The sequence below is a fragment of the Triticum urartu genome, chromosome 2 (genome assembly GCF_003073215.2).
Source record: "Triticum urartu cultivar G1812 chromosome 2, Tu2.1, whole genome shotgun sequence".
NCBI classification, from domain to species: Eukaryota; Viridiplantae; Streptophyta; class Magnoliopsida; order Poales; family Poaceae; genus Triticum; species Triticum urartu.
The window spans coordinates 660342573-660363043 of NC_053023.1; the positions used below are offsets into that span (position 1 = coordinate 660342573).

The 20471-nt window shown below is 39.4% G+C and overlaps 1 protein-coding gene across 1 annotated transcript; it reads left to right on the top strand.

Annotated features, from left to right (window-relative positions):
• Positions 1-857: 857 nt before the first annotated feature.
• Positions 858-19861, top strand: LOC125539527 (protein FORGETTER 1-like). Its single transcript, XM_048703003.1, has 32 exons — positions 858-1553; positions 1804-1869; positions 1993-2166; positions 2249-2379; positions 2493-2569; positions 4199-4380; positions 4575-4652; positions 5343-5475; positions 6586-6646; positions 6945-7026; positions 7317-7445; positions 7674-7817; positions 7935-8037; positions 8435-8563; positions 10413-10486; positions 11063-11232; positions 11321-11414; positions 12140-12237; positions 12316-12451; positions 12541-12647; positions 13448-13543; positions 13614-13701; positions 13790-13907; positions 15341-15452; positions 15519-15642; positions 15722-15799; positions 15955-16073; positions 16913-16966; positions 17115-17217; positions 18017-18145; positions 19026-19137; positions 19536-19861. Exons 1-32 carry the CDS (start codon positions 981-983, stop codon positions 19565-19567), a joined length of 3906 nt encoding a protein of 1301 aa, XP_048558960.1. The 5' UTR covers positions 858-980; the 3' UTR covers positions 19568-19861.
• The last annotated feature ends 610 nt before the right edge of the window (positions 19862-20471 follow it).

Here is a 20471-nt window from a genome sequence, read left to right on the forward strand (position 1 = left end):
TGTTATTAGGCAATGGATCTGTTGGGAGACACGTAAGTGCATCATAACAAAGAAAGAAAAGAGATATGATTGAATCAGCGCTTTCCAAACTGAATGGGGTTGCGGTCAAAAAGAAAATATTACTTTAATTCAGTGGAGCCGGAAGGAGAACGAAAGATGTATGAACTTCCTTTAATAATTAATAATACAGTTTACATACCCCAAATGCCCAATCTACAAAACTATATACAGTACTCCCTCCATTCCTTTATCAAAGGTGTATATTTTTGGGCACGATGACCAAGGCAACAAATTGTAGATATGTTAGTACAAAATTACCCTTGTCAAATTTGATGATTACTGGCAAGTAAACCAGTTATGCTTTGAAAGAAAGAGATACATGCAATAAGGAGGGAGACTTTCCTTCTTTTTCTATAAAGAGAGATATAGAAAATCGGGAGAGAGATACTCCCCGCGTTTCTAAATATTTGTCTTTGTAGACATTTCAAATGAATTACCACATACGGATGTATGTAGACATATTTTAGGTATAGATTCACTCATTTTGCTTCGTATATAGTCATTTGTTAAAATAACTAGGAAGACAAATATTTAGGAATGAAGGGGGTACTTTTCTTTTTTCTACAGGGATAAAAAAAGATTACGAGGAATTAGAATAAATGCATCTTATATTGTGAAATTTTATCAAAAAACTAATAGACCTTATATAAAAAGGAACGGAGAGAGTAGTAGCAAATGCAAAGCACTTCCCGAGCAAATACCAAAAACAAAAATTCAAACCTCGAGCCCTCGAATGTTCGTTTTACTATAGGCCTGTAGCCTGTTGGCTAGGCGCAGACGGACCAACCAACCCACTCCGCTGCCGCTTCGGTTTCGCCCCCTCCCCCTCCCCGTTGCCCCTTCCTCTTCCCGAGAGCGAGGACCGAATTCCACCAGGCACAACCCCGTTCCCCCCTGTCCCCTCCAAACCCTCGCCGCCGATGGCCGGCGGCTCCTCCTCCCCCTCGCCGGCCTCCGCGCTCATCCAGGTGCGCTGCGCGGGCTGCCGCGGCGTCCTCGCCGTCGCCCCCGGCATGACGGAGTTCATCTGCCCCAAGTGCCAGATGGCGCAGCGGCTGCCCCCGCAGCTCATGCCCAATCCCTCCTCCTCCACGCCCTCCCCGCCCAAATCCTCCGCCGCCCCCGCCCTCCCCGCTCCGCCGCAGCCCCGGAAGCGGGCGTCGCAGGCGTCACAGACGTCGCAGGCGCACGGGGTGGACCCCACGAAGATCCAGCTCCCCTGCGTCCGCTGCCAGGCCGTCCTCAACGTGCCCCACGGCCTAGCCAACTTCCGCTGCCCGCAGTGCGGGGTCGACCTCGCCGTGGACCTCTCCAAGCTCCAGAACTTCCTCACCGCCGCCAGCAACGGCGCGCCCCCAGCGTCAGTCCCTGTGCCCCCGACGTTCCTCCCGGTGTTGCCGCCAGGCACGCCGCAGCTGCCACAGCTGGTTGCTGTCACGACAACAGTCCCTATTGGGCTGCCCACCACAGAGCCACCCGAGGAGATCAATGAGGTATATTGATTGGTGGGTGGTATGGCATGACATCATGCGTCGAGCAGTTTAGCATCACACAATTTATTGATTCATGTCGCATTCTCCATTTGTTCAACATGTGCGCCTGCTAAATAGTGTTCGCGAAATGTCCGTGGCATTTCTCATAAACATTCAGTTGCTCTGGTGGTGTATCCAATGTCTCCATGTCTGCCTCATTGGTGTATAATCGGGCCCGCAAACTTAAACTTACTGGGATTTTTTCAAACAGGTTGCAATTGATGTTGAGCGCGATGAAGATGAAGGTGGTACCGTCGGCGAAACTTTCACTGACTATGTAAGAGTTCCATTTACTTTCATGGCTCAGTCTGCACTTTGTGGAAATGCTTTGCAGTACTTGCAGTTATTACTATTTTTATACCCAATTCCTTTATAATTTCCCGTATTTCCACTTTTCCAGAGGCCTCCCAAACTATCTCTTGGTCTGCCTCATCCGGATCCGGTAGTAGAGACTTCTTCGCTGTCAGCTGTACAGCCTCCTGAACCGACTTATGAGTTGAACATCATGGATGAGTTGGATCAAACTAAGACATTATCTTGCTTACAAATCGAGACAATAGTATATGCTTGTCAGGTTTGTTCACATTCTATGATTTGGCTATTATTTTATTTGTACCATCACACCTCTTGTAAATCCTTGTGTTGTTGTATGACAGCGGCACCTTCATCATCTCCCTACTGGTGATAGAGCAGGTTTTTTTGTTGGTGATGGTGCTGGTGTTGGTAAGGGCCGGACAATTGCTGGATTAATCTGGGAAAATTGGCAACAGGGAAGGCATAAGGCAGTGTAAGATTTTTGGCAATAATTCCCATCCAGTCGATGCTCTGCTGAACTGTTAAGAATTTCTGCCATTATGTCTTCACCACACCTTTAGCTGAATTTCTAGTTGCGATTTCCAGGTGGGTATCGGTTGGTTCTGACTTGAAGTATGATGCTCGAAGAGATTTAGATGATGTTGGTGCAAAATGCGTGCAAGGTATGAAACCTATTAAATTGAATGACATTTCACCTTGAGTCAATGCCATCTGCATTGCACCAACTGTGTGTGACCCCTGCGGATCTACATGATAGCATCTTGAACCGTATGTGGATTGACATGTGGATTTAACAACACAACATTTATCTAGAAAATGCTAGCAGGGAGTGATTAAGTGCGACTGTTATTTTAGGTAGAATTTAATAAACGGTATATGTTTCAATCTAGCAATAGATGCATCATAACGGACCATATATTTACCATACCGCACTCCAAATAATCCATAAAGTTAATGCAAAAATGATATATAGTAAATATACATACCCCATTGCAAATAGTTGGCAGGAACTGGGAACCTGTTCCTGAGCCTGTCATCGAAACTGAAACTCTTCTGAGTCTTCTTACTCCCTGTAGCAGTAGCCGTAGCACCGTAGCCCAGTCACCTGTTTCATATCTGCTGCCTGGTCATGACTAATTGAAGTTGCCAATTCGGTCCTATGGCGACTTGACTTGACAATTTGCCACATGGAAATTACTGTGTATCTTCTCAAGAAAATGCAAAAGCTACGCGTCTCTATGCTTTGAAAAAACCGAAGAGCTTAATTACAAGCCTAGGACCAGGGTACCAGGCCATACGTGCATAAGCAATACACACATGGATTGACTACCATTCTTGGAAAATTAAAGTTGGATTGTCGCATCAGGCCGCGTCCACAATCTTGCCTCTGTTGACTGCGTATATGGGCGCTGGCCAAGGCATTTCGTGCCTTCCAGATGCACCAAGTGGCATGCTGGAAGAGCAACACCATTCCTTTCCAGTGGCTGTGTGGGGGTGATTTTGCATATTTTTAAATTGTCTATATGTGATTGGATGTGGTATGTATGTACATCCCTGTTAAGTATGCATGAATTCATTATGTTCTAAATTTGAAATATTAAGTTCTAAATTTAAAATACTGCACACAGTATGAATGGGTATCTGTGGCACATTGAAATACTACAAGCGAAATTTAAGCAATAAATCCTAGCATCTCGATGATAGAAGTGCATGTATTTGGTATATGTTTTCCTGCTCGGAAATATAAACTACATGAAGCATATAAATTACCCAAACATAATATTTTGTTTGCAAACGATTGGCAGGATCGCAGAAGGATCACGATCATAAGGATCTTATGATCAGGATTAGGAAAACTTATGATCCTAAAAATGACATGTCTCAGAAAGGTCCAGTATAGGGATAATGAGAACCTTGGATAAAAGAGAATATATAACCTTTAGTGCTTTACAATGACTTCTGCCTGAATATTGGCGCTATCCTGTTTAGGTAATTAAGTGTTTTTTGAATACCAAGGATCTCGACAGGCACTGTCCATACATGACTTTTTGTAGGAAGTTGTGAGGAGAATCATGTATTGATAACATTTGATCATACTACTCCTGGCATTTGCGATTTGCATCCTTGAGAGAAATTCTCCACAAAAAGTAGTTTTTGACTTTTTTCTTCCAACTGCTAGGCAGATTGTATTGTGTACTCAGTTTGCGCTTCATATTCTTTGCCAAAAAAAAGTTTGCATTTCATATTTATGGCTGATAATTACAATTGATATTGCTATATTTGTTATGCAGTGCATCCTTTAAATAAGCTACCATATTCTAAGCTAGACTCGAAGGCCATTGGGATAAAGAATGGCGTAATTTTTGTAACTTACAGCAGCTTGATAGCATCATCCGAGAGAGGCCGTTCTCGTTTGCAGCAACTAGTCCAATGGTGTGGACATGAGTTTGATGGTCTCATAGTGTTCGATGAGGTAATTTTCTTGTACATAGGAAATGAGAGTTTTTTTTCTTTTTACTACAGATTTGCTCTAGATATTTATATTTGCAGTAAAAAGAAAGAACTAGCAGAGCCGAATTTTATCTTTTTTTTTTCTGCTGCGTTTGTTTTGTAGCCATATCTGTATAGCTGAGTGTATTTTGTGCTCAATTTATCTTTTCCTTGCAGTGCCACAAGGCCAAAAATCTGATTCCTGATGCAGGGAGCCAGCCCACCCGCACTGGTAAAGCAGTTCTTGAGATCCAGGTTTGTTTATGGCCGGAATCATAATCTAGCTGGAAATTAAGTCTTCACTGTTCTCTATGTTTCCAACTTTGTGAATGTTAGAAATATCCTTAATACTAACATTTTTTAATCTAATCTGAACATTAGGGTATTCTTTTGTAATATTTTTAGAAAAATAAGGGCCTTCTGATGGGCTGATTGCCATGATATGATGGATTTCATCAAGTTCTAGGGGTTCATTCAATATAAGAGTATGCAATCTAGCTTAATCTGTTACTGCATACTAAGTATTATTGTTTTCACAGTATGAAAAGAAATACAATTGTTAAGTGTGCATGCGTAACACATCAGAGTTCAGTCAATATAAGAGTATGCAATCTACCTTAATATGTCGCTGCATGCCGTGTTTTTGATTTTCACAGTATGAACAATTTTTTTGATGCGTTTGTGTTAAGTTTTCACCCGCAATTTATATCATGCTAAACGTTTAATGTCTTTCAGAAGTAGCTGACAACATTTACCGTGGGTTATCCTCGTCTTATTTTAATAACTTAAATTTTGCGTAATAAACAAATAGTGAAGGCACGTAATACTGATGGCGTTAATTGAATTTTGCTGCCATCTGATATTGGTACGTCATGTTTTAAAGAATATATATTTGATATACGCATGTTGAATTAATACTATGACATCATCTATATGACATAACAGGAAAAGTTACCTGAGGCCCGTGTTGCTTACTGCTCAGCAACTGGTGCATCAGAACCACGGAATTTGGGCTATATGGTTCGACTCGGACTCTGGGGGGACGGAACATCATTTCAGGATTTTCCGCAATTTTTAGGTTAACTGATTTATCCTTTTACTTGAATCTTTCATGTAACAATTAGTTGAAAGCATATGCTTAAGTTGACAGCACAATAAGTAATTGTTTTCCTAACTAACTAGATTGGGCAGTGCAGCACAAGCTGCATAACACAACATAGCAACTGCAAGCTTTGAGTTTATTGCTGTGCAAAGTAATATAGTTGAGATCACACAGTAGGATCATCTGACTTCACTGTGCAAAGAATGACTTGGTTGGCCAGAAGTTTTAGAAATAGACTGCTAATATAGTTGTTGGGTAGTATCCAGTGTTCAAGAAAGCGTTTTTAAGTGACGCTTAAGCGCGATTAAGCGCTGAGCGATGGCAAAGCGCTTCGCTTTTGCCCTAAGCGGTAGATTAAGCGTTTTTTATTTAAATTTGACCAAAATTTGGCAATTTTTGTACTTCTTCTGCTGGTCTGCTTGCGCAATAATGGCAATATGCTATTTATCTTATTGCTAGGCTATGTTCAAGAACTATTTCCTTCATATTTTGGCAAAATTCTGTCCACATGATATCTGTTAGGTTATGTCTATTTGAACTGAACTGCATTTTAGTTGTTATTTTGCTTGCTATGCTAACCTGATATGTATTTGCTATTGTGTGAACTGTATTTCAGATGCTACTTCAATTACCCATGTGCCATGCTTCCTATTTTCATGCGTATATCATTCAAAATCTGTCAAATTCTAGCCAATTTCAAAAAACGCTTAAGTGCGATTAAGCTGCGCTTAAGCGCTCATTGCTCTAAGCTGTGGCCTTCCGCTTCGCTTACGCTTTCCGCTTTCTTGAACATTGGTAGTATCTTTGGTTTATTGCTGCTTTGAGTAATTCAAGCTCCACCTTTAATTAATCTAAATCATCATTTCTGGAGTGCACTCTGTGGTTTTCAGTTTTCTTTGCAAGACAGTGAGTGAGTATTTGGGTTTTGCGTTGGATTATGTTAGGCAGTTACTTTGTGTTCCCTTTGGATTCTTCGAGTCATTTTAATGAAGCATTGCATGCCTTATGCTTAGAAGGAACTGCTGTAAAACCCAGTAGAATTTATCAAATGTTGTAGTTCTAAATACTTTATGCAAACATATGCAGGTGCTCTTGAAAAAGGTGGTGTGGGTGCTCTTGAACTTGTTGCCATGGACATGAAAGCTAGGTTAGTGGTCTTTCCAGATCTCATGCACCATGACATGAAGAGCCCATATGAATGGGTACCAATTACCATGTGTCAATTGTGCTGTGTATAAATGGGAAATCAACTACTCCCTCCGTTCCAAAATAGATGACCCAACTTTATACTAACTTTGTACTAAAGTTAGTATAAAGTTGGGTCATCTATTTTGGAACGGAGGGAGTAGAATTCATCTGCTATAATCTGTTTGAACTATTAGCTGATGCATGTTCTTTTAATCAGAATGATATATTGAGTACTCCTTTCATTAAATGTCTTGCAGGGGTATGTATGTTTGTCGTACACTAAGTTATAAGGGGGCAGATTTTGATACTGTGGAGGCTCCTCTTGAGGAAAGAATGACGGTAAAAACCATAAAATATTAGCCTATATTTATTTGTCTTATAGCTTTATTTTGGTGGTATGGTTGCTTTGCACTTTCATGTCTTCTTCCCGTCAATTTTTGCTTATCCATAAAGTAAAACTCTATAATTTGTATTCCAACTTGTTGTTTGTTTGTGTTTGAGAAAATGTTTATTTGTAATGATATTCATGTGTTACAACAAGTAATTGATTTTTAGGCTCTCTGTCCACTTTTTAACATAAAAGACTATTAGCTTACAATAAAGTTGCTTTATTTTTATCTACAATGCAGAATATGTACGGAAAGGCAGCTGAATTCTGGGCGGACTTGCGCCTTGAGCTCCTGTCAGCAGGTGAAATCTCTGGAGAAGAGAAAGGTGTTTCAAATCAAATATGGCGGCTATATTGGTCCAGTCATCAGGTGTTGCATCCTTACATTTTTTGGAAACTAACTTCATTGAATTTTATTACCTTTGCAATTCTGCATCTTTTACAGTTCCATGACTGCATGGTTTTCTAAAGTCATTTTTTGCTCTTCTATTTTTGTAAAGCTTACAGTATAGCATAAGGAATATCCTAGATAATTGCCTCTCATGCTAAAAAGTACTTACACTGTTACTCATATAAAATGGATGGCTACTTTTTGCAGCGTTTCTTCAGGCATATGTGCATGTCTGCAAAGGTCCCTGCTGTTGTGAAGTTGGCTAAGGAGGCTTTGGCTGAGAACAAATGTGTGGTGATTGGTCTTCAGAGTACTGGAGAGGCTCGAACAGAGGAAGCTGTCACAAAATATGTGCGTTCATGTTTCCTGCTGAACATCTCAAATCTCTCTCTCTCTCTCTCTCTCTCTCTCTCTAGCGTTTGTAGCAACTTACAAAGTGACTGCTTGATTATTTCAAATTTGAAACAGGGTGTTGAAATGGAAGACTTTGTTTCTGGTCCCCGGGAGCTTCTTCTGAAGCTGGTTGAAGAAAATTACCCTTTACCTCCAAAACCTGATACTTTTCAGCAAGGTTTGTGCTAGTTGTTTTAGCATGTTAACCCTAGCCAGGTTTTACCGAGTTCCACATCTTTAGTCCTTGTTGCATGCAAAGTACTGTGTGTGATGCATGAAATATTGTTACCTAGAAGGCGAGAAGTTAGTGCTCACTCTAGTGATATTTCCTTTTACTGGTCAACTATACATTTTCAGTTATATCCATTATCACTCACATAGTCGCATAAACAGAGTAATGGGTTAGAATGTGACCCTTTCATCTAGGGAACTGGAGCATCCTGTTTAGGGGTATTTCATTATTTCATTTTGCGTCCTCCCTGAATCATTTTCATTTGGTCATATCTTGTTTCAGGTCTTTTGGTTATTCTAGTTGTCTGCTTCTTTACTATTTAATTAAATATAAGCTATTGTAGGTGAAGAAAAAGTCACAGAGATCCAGCGTAAGCGGCATTCTGCACAAGATGTATCTTTTAAAGGGCGAGTTAGGAAAGTAGCAAAGATGGAAGATGTGAGCGATGATGATAGTGGTGACTATTCTCCATGTAAGTTTTTTTGGGGATCACTTGATTATAGTCTCAGCTGCCAGCCATGTAGCAAACCTTTTATTGCTTATTAGTCAGTAGTGCAGTTCCAGGTTGTGTCACTTTCTGTTATAGCATAGCTGCATTGAAACATTAATTTAAATGCCAGCACAAATATGATTTTGACCAGCCTTTCAATGTAAACTGTTTGTGTAACATGTATTCTTGTACTGGATACAGCTGTCAATATACTTGCTGGGAACATCGTGGCAACTTTTGGAAATTAGCAATTCAAGTTTTGTTCATGTGAAAGTACTTTCATTTATGACATCGGACACAGCTGTTAATGTACTCATTGGGAACAACATAATTACTGAAATCACCAAAAATACTTGTATAATCTATATTCTCAAAGACAACGAGGAAATGATTTTTTTATAGCATAGAAAAAAACTCACTTATATCTGTAAAAATTGTGGGACTCTGACTTGATTATACTTTCTCTAGACAGAAGAAAGAAACTGACCGACTTAAAATATCTTGGTGGATAGTGGGTTAGACACTCTGGGCAGCAGCCTATTATTCTCATTGCTCAAAGCTATTACACAAAGTTAGGTTGTGTCTATGATGTCGCCTCGCCCTCAATGCTATCACACAAGGGTCTGCAAAGGCTATGTAAAAGTTATAGGTGCAGCTGTTGCTAACTATTTGAAGATCAGAAATCAAGGTCTACAGGGTAGTGTATGATGGTGCTTAGTGTGTGTAATATGCTCAGGAATGTTTACAGAAATTAAATTTAGTAACTTGAAATAAACATTTGAAAAAGGAAGTAATGAACGGAAAAACTAAAACGTGTGAGGCAGTATGAGTATAACAGTGGAATATATATCCCTATATAGTGTGGGAATAACTTCAAACATGAGCCAGTGGTGGAGAGTTGGCAAATCCTTACGCTACTAACCTTTGGATTGCTCCTCTGTTGCACTAGACTGTGCCACATGGAGTTCAGCCTCCCATAGCCTAGACATTTTTCATTCCTCCTAAAGCCTTCTATTTCCCTCCTTAGTCCTAAGTCCTAACCCCCTAAATGAATCTCCCGGGCCTATCTGAAGTCAAGAACTATCTAAAAGATGCTAAACGGAAGAAGAAAAAAGTGAGAATAACAGCAGGTGCAAGCAATATAAATGATGCATGATACTGACAGCATTACATTTGGTCATTTACTAATCTGTTTCCTCTACGCATCGCCTTTTGGAGGCTAGATAGATGCAAATGTTTTGACATGCGAAGCATGTGCCTTTTACTAGTAATGGATGAAAAGATGAATAATGAGGTGTAAAAGTGCTCGCATAGAACTTGCCCTCTGCCTTTGTGCTGTTTCTCTTTAATCTTGATCACTGATCAGGTAGACCATAAACCAATTGTTGCTTTACAGGCACACACTGAACAATCAAGATGAGTAGATGGGAATGAGCCCCCCCCCCCCAAAAAAAAACAACTGGATGGGGAAGCCCCTGATACGAAAAGGAAATAACTATAAAATGGTCCTTGTAGTATTTAGCAATAAGATGCATAATAAATGTGCAAGAAGGTTCCCTTTGAAAATTCAAATATGCAACAATTGATTACTCAAGAAAGCAGAAACATCTCTTTAATGCTCATTACATGCTATCGATTACGTGTCCGCTATGGCTGTGTAGGTTGCAACTATACTTGCTGAGACAGCTGCTTTTAGCAGCCACAACAATGCTTTATTATAGTGTGATATTTTGAGACAGAGCTATTGCTACTTGAGTACTTCTGATTAGATATGCTGAACTTTTTAATTTATATTCTTTTGATAATTGTTATTCTACTTATAATGTTTCAGCTGAGTCATCAGACCATGAATCATCAGAATCGGATGAGGAGTTCCACATGTGTCAAATCTGCAACTCAGAGGAGGTGACTTTTATTGTTTATTATTTGGTTCTTTTGTGTTAAATAGGATCATACAGATCTATATTGTTGAATACAAATTCAGATCTGTCAGATTCTTTGACATCATCGCTCTTAAGTTACACGGAGTGCCATTCTTTTTGCAAGTTAACCTCATGACCGTGGCTGCTTTCGTACTTCTTTCTTCCATATTTGTCAGTACCATTTGCTGTTTAATATTGTATTTAGTGATAACTGATAACCATGCCAAAACCACTGTAGAATGTTGGCAGGAGAATATGATGTCTGTGGAAGTGAAAATTCATTTGAGTTTTTTCTTGTAAAGTTCTTCTGTACTCCCTCCGTTTTTATTTACTCTGCTTATCAGCTTTGTCTTAAGTAGACTTTGATCAGTTTGTACAAAAAAAGTTAACATCCACAATACCAAATCAATACCATTAGATAACATTGAATATATTTTTGGATCATATATATTTGTTATTGTGAAAGTTCATATTATTTTATATAAACTTCATCAAACCTTATAAAGTTTACTTTGGTGTAAATAAAAACGGAGTGATATAATAATATCTTTATTTTCAGGAGAAGAGTCTATTGCTCAATTGCTCTGGTTGTTCTCTACGTGTTCATCCTAGCTGTCTGACACCACCTTGGACTGGTATGTTGACTGATGATTGGTCATGCTACTCATGTAAGAAGATAGAAGGCCAGGAAATGGAGCATGATGCTAATGTAGCTGATTTTTCAAAGAGGTATTTCGTGTATTTGATGAACCACAATCCTCATCAGCTTATGATCATCTGCACGATTTATAAATGCTTTGTTGTGTCTTATTGTCAGGTATGACTCCGCAGTAGAGAGAAAGTTGAAGATTTTGGATGTCATACGTTCCTTGGATCTCCCTAATAATCCTCTGGATGATATCATTGATCAGGTAATTTTAGCTTACTTCTCGTAGTAATGTTGATTATCATAATCCTGGTTGTTCTCTCTAATTTCTGAGCTTGTATTGGACTTTTCTGTATATTGAAGTTCAGAATCAACTAATGTTTGCAAAGATTGTCATTCCCAACCCAATTAGTGGTGGCCAATGTGGCCCTAATAAAGTAACGATTCAATTCATACCACAATATATAATGCCTTTGGATCCTAACATAGTATTTCCGGACTCACTCTTTGGGGTGAAGTGAGGCCCAATATCCTGAGTCCTAACGAGTTCCCATGCAGGGGACTGGCCTTTTTTTTAGAGATTTCAGACCTTGGAGCATTACAAATATTCTCATACACCTACCTAGGTTTCTTCTAGTATGAACTGTTAGGATTGTGTGATGATTCTCTATTTCGTTTCTTGCTTTCTGGATATTTTGGTATATAACTATTATAAATGGTGAGTGCTAGGGTAATGGATGGTATTACAATATTGCATTTCAGAGCAGAAGAAAGGGATGTTCGAGATGTAAAACCGTTTGTGTACTGCTTGAGTAAGCATTGCTGGAAGAGCTTCCTTGTTGGCATCTGTTTTTGCCTGAAGATGAAATCTTATATCTAGAACTCGAAATTTATGTGTAAAGGGATATGTTGTGTAGATTTTAATTAAACCCATTCTCTGCTTTAGGCTATAACATATTAAGAACATTCCATTTTATTTGAATTTTGTAGCTAGGGGGGCCTGACAAGGTCGCAGAAATAACTGGACGACGTGGTATGCTAATAAGAGCTTCAGATGGAAAAGGCGTTATTTATCAGGCGCGGAACGCGTGAGATAGCTTACTTATGTTATTTGTTTTACATTTTTCTTGTCAGCTATCCCATACGTGTATATTTGTCTCTTGTAGGAAAGAAGTCTCAATGGAGATGATCAATATGCATGAAAAGCAGCAGTTCATGGATGACAAAAAACTAATTGCAATTATATCTGAAGCAGGATCAGCTGGTGTTTCCCTACATGCTGACAGAAGGGCAAAAAACCAGGTTTTTGTATCTCCATTTTTCCCATCGGTTGCAACTACACCAATCATCTATTTGTAATGATGCTAAAAATGCTTAAACAAAATTTGCAGAGAAGGAGAGTACATGTAACACTAGAACTCCCCTGGAGTGCAGACCGTGCAATACAGCAGTTTGGGAGAACACATCGCTCTAATCAAACATCTGCACCGCAATATAGGTCTGCTGTTTATTCATATGTCCAGGCTTTCTTGTAGATCTAATTTGTAAATTTGCACCTTTGTTTCTGAAGTTATAATCCTCTATTCCAGTACGAAGTTTTAAACTATGAATAGAATCAAGATTGTATGGTATTGTCTGCTTCTGCATGAAAAGTTAGATCTAGATTGGATTTTTTTCCACTTAGCGATAGAAGCAACTAACAAGGATAGGTAGAACAATTATTAACTTGTCGATGTATTATATGTAACTGCAGATGTTTATCACCTGGAATCTGGAACGATTGATGATTTGCTAATGCATATGTTTAGAAACAGTATTAATGTATATATTTTCCAAATCTGCATAACAATGAGTATGCACTTGTTTTCTATGCAATATGTTGCCTTCTAAAAGGCTTATGCAGGCTACAGATAATTTCTTGTAATAGTTCAAGTTAGGAGGTTATAGGTTCTGCATGACAGGCTATATTTCCTGTCTACCATCTATTATGTCTTGTAATGGTTTCAATGTGATTCCAGAATCCTTATAGAGAAATCTAGTCAACAACAATTTCACTGGACTTGTTGGTCTCACAGGGTTAGTAATTGCTATGCACGCAACATAAATCACACAGTACTCAAATGCTGAGATAATCAAGCAGAAGTTATTGTTCAGTGTGTGAGGGTTTCCCTCTACTAATTATATTGGTCGTCCTGGCACAGTTCATGTTGAATTTATATCTTTTTTACACTATTTTTGTGATCTAGACAGTAGAATGAGTTACATATCCTAATAACAGATCTGGAAACCCAAATGTAGGCTTCTTTTTACAAATCTTGGTGGTGAAAAGCGATTTGCATCAATTGTGGCAAAAAGACTCGAGTCTCTTGGAGCTTTAACACAAGGCGATCGCAGGTTTTTGCTGGTCTCAACCAACTTTGTAATAAGCATCGACATTTCTGACCCTAGATTTCAACATCTGCAGGGCTGGACCTTCTCTAAGTGCTTTCAACTACGATAGCACTTATGGGAAAAGGGCGCTAACCATGGTGTATAGGGGAATAATGGAGCAGGTTTGTATACTTACAGTTATTTTTCAGCAATTTCCCCTCTTTTTCATGCCTTATACACCATTCTAAGAGTCGGTTTCAAGGTGACCAGGATTCCTTTCCAGTTGTTCCTCCGAGGTGTTCTGACAACCAGGCCAGCATCGAAGAATTCATTACTGAGGCAAAGGTTGCTCTAGTATCAGTTGGAATTATAAGGGATGCCACAGTATGTAAGTTTATCTAAAGACCCGGTTCCTTTCTGTTTTTATGCTTTCATATGTATGTTTATCTAAAGACCCGGTTCCTTTCTGTTTTTATGCTTTCATTGCTAAATGAATATTGTGTATGTATGCATTTTTAAAGCTTAATGTGCTTACATTTCCGCCTATTTTTGTCACCTGTTTGCTACTCCCTCCATCCCATATTAATTGACGCCCAAATGGATGTATCTAGCACTGGATACATCCATTTCAGCATCAATTAATATGGGACGGAGGGAGTATCTTTCATCTGTTTTTTTCCTGGCATAAGTTGTTAATACTCCCTCTGGTCCTTTTTTGTTTGCATCGAAGAAAATCCCGTTTTTCCCGCAATGCTCTGCGCCATAGCATATTTGTGCTGCTCTTTCCAATAGTACCCCTCTGATCCCTTCCGTTTCGAACGCACGCGAAGCCGCAATAATTCCCATCTCTCTCTCTCTCCCATATCCCTCGTCCATTGCTGCTCATAGAACATGCAACAGGGTGAGAGATTGGTGCGGATGCAGAGAAGATTTTTCATAGAGAGCCGTGTGCAGAGAGATGGAGGGGAGAGAGAGTGAGGACTGTTAAGGAGTATTAGTATTGGTCTAGGATTCCTTATTAGTCTATGTTTAGTTTCCTTGCACCTGAAGTCATGTGTAATATATATATATATATATGCCTCTTGGGCCGTCAATAAAGATAAGTTGCTTTCCTAACATGTTAAGCTTCATGCACTAGCCAACGCAACCAAAAGTCTGAACTGATGGAAAGGGCTAGACAATCCACATATACTGTAACACCCCCTCTCATGTGTGACGGGGAAGACAAGTCAACACGTGCAACCGGAAGAGAGCGACGGCGCGTGAAACTCACGTATGACTCAAGAGGCCTATACGTGGACACAAAGGGGGGCAGCAGCAATTTTTTAGATAAATTGCGAAAGCCAGGACTTGAACACAAAGGGGGGCAGCTTCATGCACTAGCCAACGCAACCAAAAGTCCGAACTGATGGAAACGGCTAGACAATCCACATATACTGTAACAAGGACTACATGGGTGCGAGAATTGGAGGCTGCAGGCTGAGCTAATCGTTCGCATGCGCAGAGTAACTACCCAGCGTTTCCTCCGTAGCAATCCAGGGGCAAAATAGTCCTTTTTTGCTGAACGCTCCTCTCCTTGGTATGCGGGCTGGAAGTTAAACGCAAACAAAAAAAAGACCGGAGGGAGAACAAGGTTTGATCTTTTGTCCTTGGTAATCTTGCATAATTATTTGAGTCTGATGTTAAATGTCAGTCTTTAGATTGATCATAAACTCTTCAGATGATCATAAACTGAAGTTGCAAGTCAGGATGATTTACTATTTGTATGTCCTATTCTATCTCTTGTCATTAGAAAAAGGTCTCACTAAATGATTTCTTCAGGCAATGGTAAAGTTGCAGGGAAGCTTTCTGGTCGTATTGTTGATGCAGATATGCATGACGTTGCTCGCTTCCTTAACCGCCTTCTGGGATTGGCTCCTGACATCCAGAATAGGTGAGTTTTCATGCATGACTTCTGAATAATTGGTTGGCCATGCATGCTAACACTTTATACGAGCAGGTTGTTTGATCTTTTTATAAGCATACTTGATGTTGTCCTTCACAATGCACGAAGAGAAGGGCAGCTGGATTCTGGAATTGTTGATATTAAGGGTAAGAATATTGAATTGAAAGAGCCGCCAAAGGTAATGCTTCTTTTTTATCCTTTTCTTAGGAGCTTTTACTTCTGTTAACCATAAAGTCACAATGCGAGTTTTGCTGCAGACCGTTCATGTTGATAGCTTGTCTGGTGCTTCAACAATACTGTTTACTTTCACCATTGATAGGGGAGTTACCTGGGAGGTAAGAAGAAACATTTGGCTCAATCATTTGTTCTTTCATTGATAACATTGTGGGCATGATTGCTAGTTATATTTAAGTGCAAGAAACACCTGTTCTATACTGTGATATTTATCATTTGTGCATGAATTCTTTCATGAACATGTTAACGTGTGAAGTCGGCAAAGGCAATGCTTGATGGAAGAGAGAATGATGGTGCTGGTTCTTCTAATGATGGGTTTTATGAGTCCAAAAGGGAATGGATGGGGAGAAGACACTTCACTCTAGCTCTTGAAGGGTATGTTGTGTTGAATGATGAAGATATATATTTTTCTTCTTCGAGAAAACGCAAAGACTTTGAATTGTTTGGCTATTTTAATGAGCTATATATTTGCATTGTTTAAGAAGTATAAATCCCCCTTCCATTGATGGCGGGAGGGAATGAGAAAAGTTGGAATCTTCGCAAGAGGTATAAATTTGAAAATAACATCTTTGGTGAGAATTACTTGTAGGACCTAGGGGCCACACATATTTTGAGAAATTATAAGAGAACTACGCTGGTGTAGCCTTGTATCTATTACCTTAAGTGTCACAATGTGTGTCCACTACATAGGGACATGTTACTTCCTTACCTGTTTTGCCTTGCTGGATTGAAATGCCATGACGGGAGACAAATGATTACCAGTGCTTGCATGATCTCATTTGACAAGCTGCCTTGGTGGTATCACATGGCTCCTTCTCTTGATGCTTCAACCAGCATGTCATCCGGCGATCCTGTCCTGTCGATTGGCTAGCTCGCTGGCAGCCCAGTCCACGCCACAACTGCGTCAGGTTATCGTTGTCTGGTGGGGCTAAATTTGCCAGTTCTATAGCACCCTCAAAAGTACCATTTTTTTGCAAGTTCTTACTGTGATCCGTTGATACTTCCACAAGGAAGCTAAGCTTTGAGAACATACTCTTTGAGAAAAGAAATGTGATTAGAAGGTCAATTTCATTATTGGCAACAATGTGAGATTGGAATGCGGTTTGGTGTATGAGTGATTCATGTAAATATATATGCGGTGTTTACTTGTTCTCCTTTCATGTGAAATCTGTTTGATCTGATTGATGACTCGAGTTTATATTGTTCACGCACAGCTCAACTGAAGGAATATACAAGATAATTCGACCTGCTATTGGTGAAGCATTAAGGTATTTTCTGTTCATCATAACTTTTTTTCTCGCGCATTTTTTATGTGATTTTTTTGAGAAGCATACTGCTTCACGATCACTATCTATAGCCACCATGTAGCAACCTAGAAAGACAAAATTCATATTTATTATTGCTGCTCCATTGCAGGGAGATGCCTTTGAGTGAACTGAAGGGCAAGTACAGGAAGGTGTCATCAATAGACAAAGTTAGCAAAGGTTGGCAGGATGAATATGATGTTTCATCGAAACAGGTAAGATGATTTTTTTTGTGATTTATAAACAGTTTAACATGATGACATTTTCCTAAAAACTCTGGTGTGGACGAGGATTAAACCTATGACCTCAGTCATGGAGCTTTGCACTTGATTCACCTGCCATTCATCCGGTGTAATATTATGTAACCATTCCACTCAGGTAGGGAAATAATGACTTAGAGACGTCGGAGAGAAGTGCAAGTTGGCATGGGTCTTGATATATATTACTCCCTCTGTTCCATGATTCTTGTCGTGTTTTTAGTTCAAATTACTAAAACCACGACAAGAATTATGGAATAGAGGAAGTATTTGACTTACAAATCAGTATACAATTGTGCTTTGAATAATTATGGATCAGAGGGAGTATTCACAAATATAAGATGTTCTAACTTTTTCCTGAATAGGATGTACAGACACATTTGAGTGTGTTCACTCATTTCAGTCCGTATGTAGTCCGTATTGGAATATCCAAAACATCTTATATTTGTGAACGGAGGGCATGCTTTTTTTTTCTTGTCATTTATTTGAGCAAAACCCTCCAAAGGATATTCAAGCTCCATGACTGACTCAGCACTTGAATCTCTGGGGGTGCTGTGTATAGTGAATAATATTGTGTGACTTTGTGTCTATGGATTCATTGTGTTGTATTTATTTTCTTAGTTCTGGGTTAAGTTTGTTTTCCACATTCCACTTATGGCTTGTTCAATTGAAGGATGAGCATATATTGCAGACGCTTGTGTACATTTACCCTCTTCTATGCATATTACTTACCAAGCACCTTTTTACCTCATTTCAGTGTATGCATGGATCCAAATGCAAAGTTGGGAGCTACTGTACAGTAGGAAGAAGGCTGCAGGAGTTTAACATTTTGGGTGGTCTGATACTTCCAGTGTGGGGCACAATTGAGAAGGCCCTAGCTAAACAGGTTTACTCTGTCACTTATTCACATGCATTTTGTCTTGCTACTTATTCCTCAGCGCTGAGTGGTAGGGCTCCTCTATAATTCAGTGCGCTTGTATGATCGTGGGTCTTGGGATCTTGCCTCCGATGCTTTTCTGATTGACCTAGACAATATTTGTAGAACTGCACCCTTTAGGTTAAGGTATATAACTCAGTGAAGCCATACAGAAGAAAGAAAATGATGGCGTTGAAGGAACAAAGCTAAGTAGAAACTTGGCTTACAAGCAGCCAACAATATAAGTGCATTTATGATGACAAGAACTATAGCAGTGGGCTACTTGAAGCATTTTAGACGAAGTTGCGGTTAACCTGGCTAAGGTGGCAAGTTTCATGTTAACTAGTAGTATATCCACTCAGTACCAGGAACATTATTTAGAGCAGAGATGACACATAAAGATACCTTTCTTAGTATTGACAGGTATCTGGGTGATAAACATCATTAGAGAACATATAGTGAACCATTGGATATCTGTCTGAAAAGACAAACGTTTATGGATGGACGTCAATCATCGGCCCTCAAGAATTCAGCTAAATCTTGTCAAAGTGTAATGGTAGAAGCCCAGTTTGCCACACCAAGTAACTGGGTGATAAACAACATTAGGGAACCATATAGGGAATCATTCGATATCTTCATCCGAAAAGACAGCTTTTATGGATGAACGTCAATCGTCGGCCGTCCAGAATTCAACTAGATCTTGTCTAAGGGTAATAGTAGAAGCTCAGTAAGTCACAACAAAATGAAGTTGCAGATTGATTTTCTGTCTGCATTTTATGCTTGAACTGGATAGCTGTGCCATTGAAGTGGTTGCTTAATGCACTTGTGCTTTGTTTCTGAAATTGAACAGGTTTATCAAAATCACAAAAGAATACGTGTTGTCCGTTTAGTGACAACGAATGACAATCAGCGGATTGTTGGACTATTCATTCCGAATGCAGCAGTGGAGTCAGTACTAACAGGTTTGTTTTTCATTTCACGGAATTTTTGTCGTGTAGTTCAATGGGGATAATCATTTGTTATAAGTGTAATTAAAAGCAAAGTAACTAAACTGTAGAAATTGTTCTAAAGCCCACAGAAATTTCACTGGGTAGTTCTGAATCTCTGCTATAAAGTTTTAAAAAAGGAACATGACATGGTGGTGGACAGTCAATGGGACAGACTCAACCTTTTAGCAATTTTTTCTTAAAATACTAGGAATTCGATTGTTTTTCTGTAGTACGACAGCTCCACTTTATTTTTATTAGATGCTGAAAGTTTGATATGTACTCTTAGTCAATTCCATTCTTCCTTTTGCGACGTAGAGTAGCTCTCTCAAGTCAAAATCAGTTATATATGATTCTTATACTGTCTTTTGCAGGCTTGCAATGGGTCCAAGATATTAATGATTGACATGGAAATACTTTTATTTCTGACATTCATATTGGTGGTGTTGATCACATGGCTGATGTTAAGAAGCAGCAGGTTTCAGAGGCTTGGCACATTTAATTTTGTTTCTAGGGAGCTGCCTAGCCAATCTGTTTAATTTATGGGAGTTCTTAGCTTAGTAATTAGGCGAGTAAATACTAGCAACATCTGTGTGTAACATATGCAGTGTACCATCAGTGTGGTCTCTTGTTTGCACTTGGTTTATATCTTGTATATTGCTATGTAAAGCAACCAAAAGCTCAGGTAATCTCAAAAGAGCTGCCTAGCCAATCTGTTTATATCTTGTATATGCACTTGGTTTATATCTTTTATATCTTGAAACTTCATGAAAGCCTTCCGGTCTGTTCATGAAAGCCTTCCTGCCAAGGGAGTGAGAAACGGAGAAAGGAATGATCTAGGCTAGGTAAAAAAGAACAGAAACTGACATGTAGATGTACAATTCAGGGCTTCTTTGATTAAAAGATTTTTAGAGCGTGTTCGGACTTTCCACTCAACTCTGCTCCGAGAGCCAGCCGTGTGCCGCCGAATGCTCGAACTAGTTGCAAATCTGGAGCGGAGCGGCAATTTGCGGGATCTCAAATTGGGAAATTATGGAGTTGGTAAGATTTAGAGAAGTGCCACCGCCAAGTGAAAACGATTCGAGTGGGCATGGCTGGGTCGCTCGTTTATAAGGAGCAGCTTTTTGGGAGAAGGAGCCGAAGCTGAGGATTCGGAGGAGCTGAACCACTTCCGAACAGCCTCTTAATATACATTTTGGGGAATTAGAATCCTTAGATCTTTTTCCTGATACAGCTCATTTGATTCGTAGGATTGGATTGCATTCTTTTGTACATTACATTATTTGGCCAAAGAGAATTACTACACACTA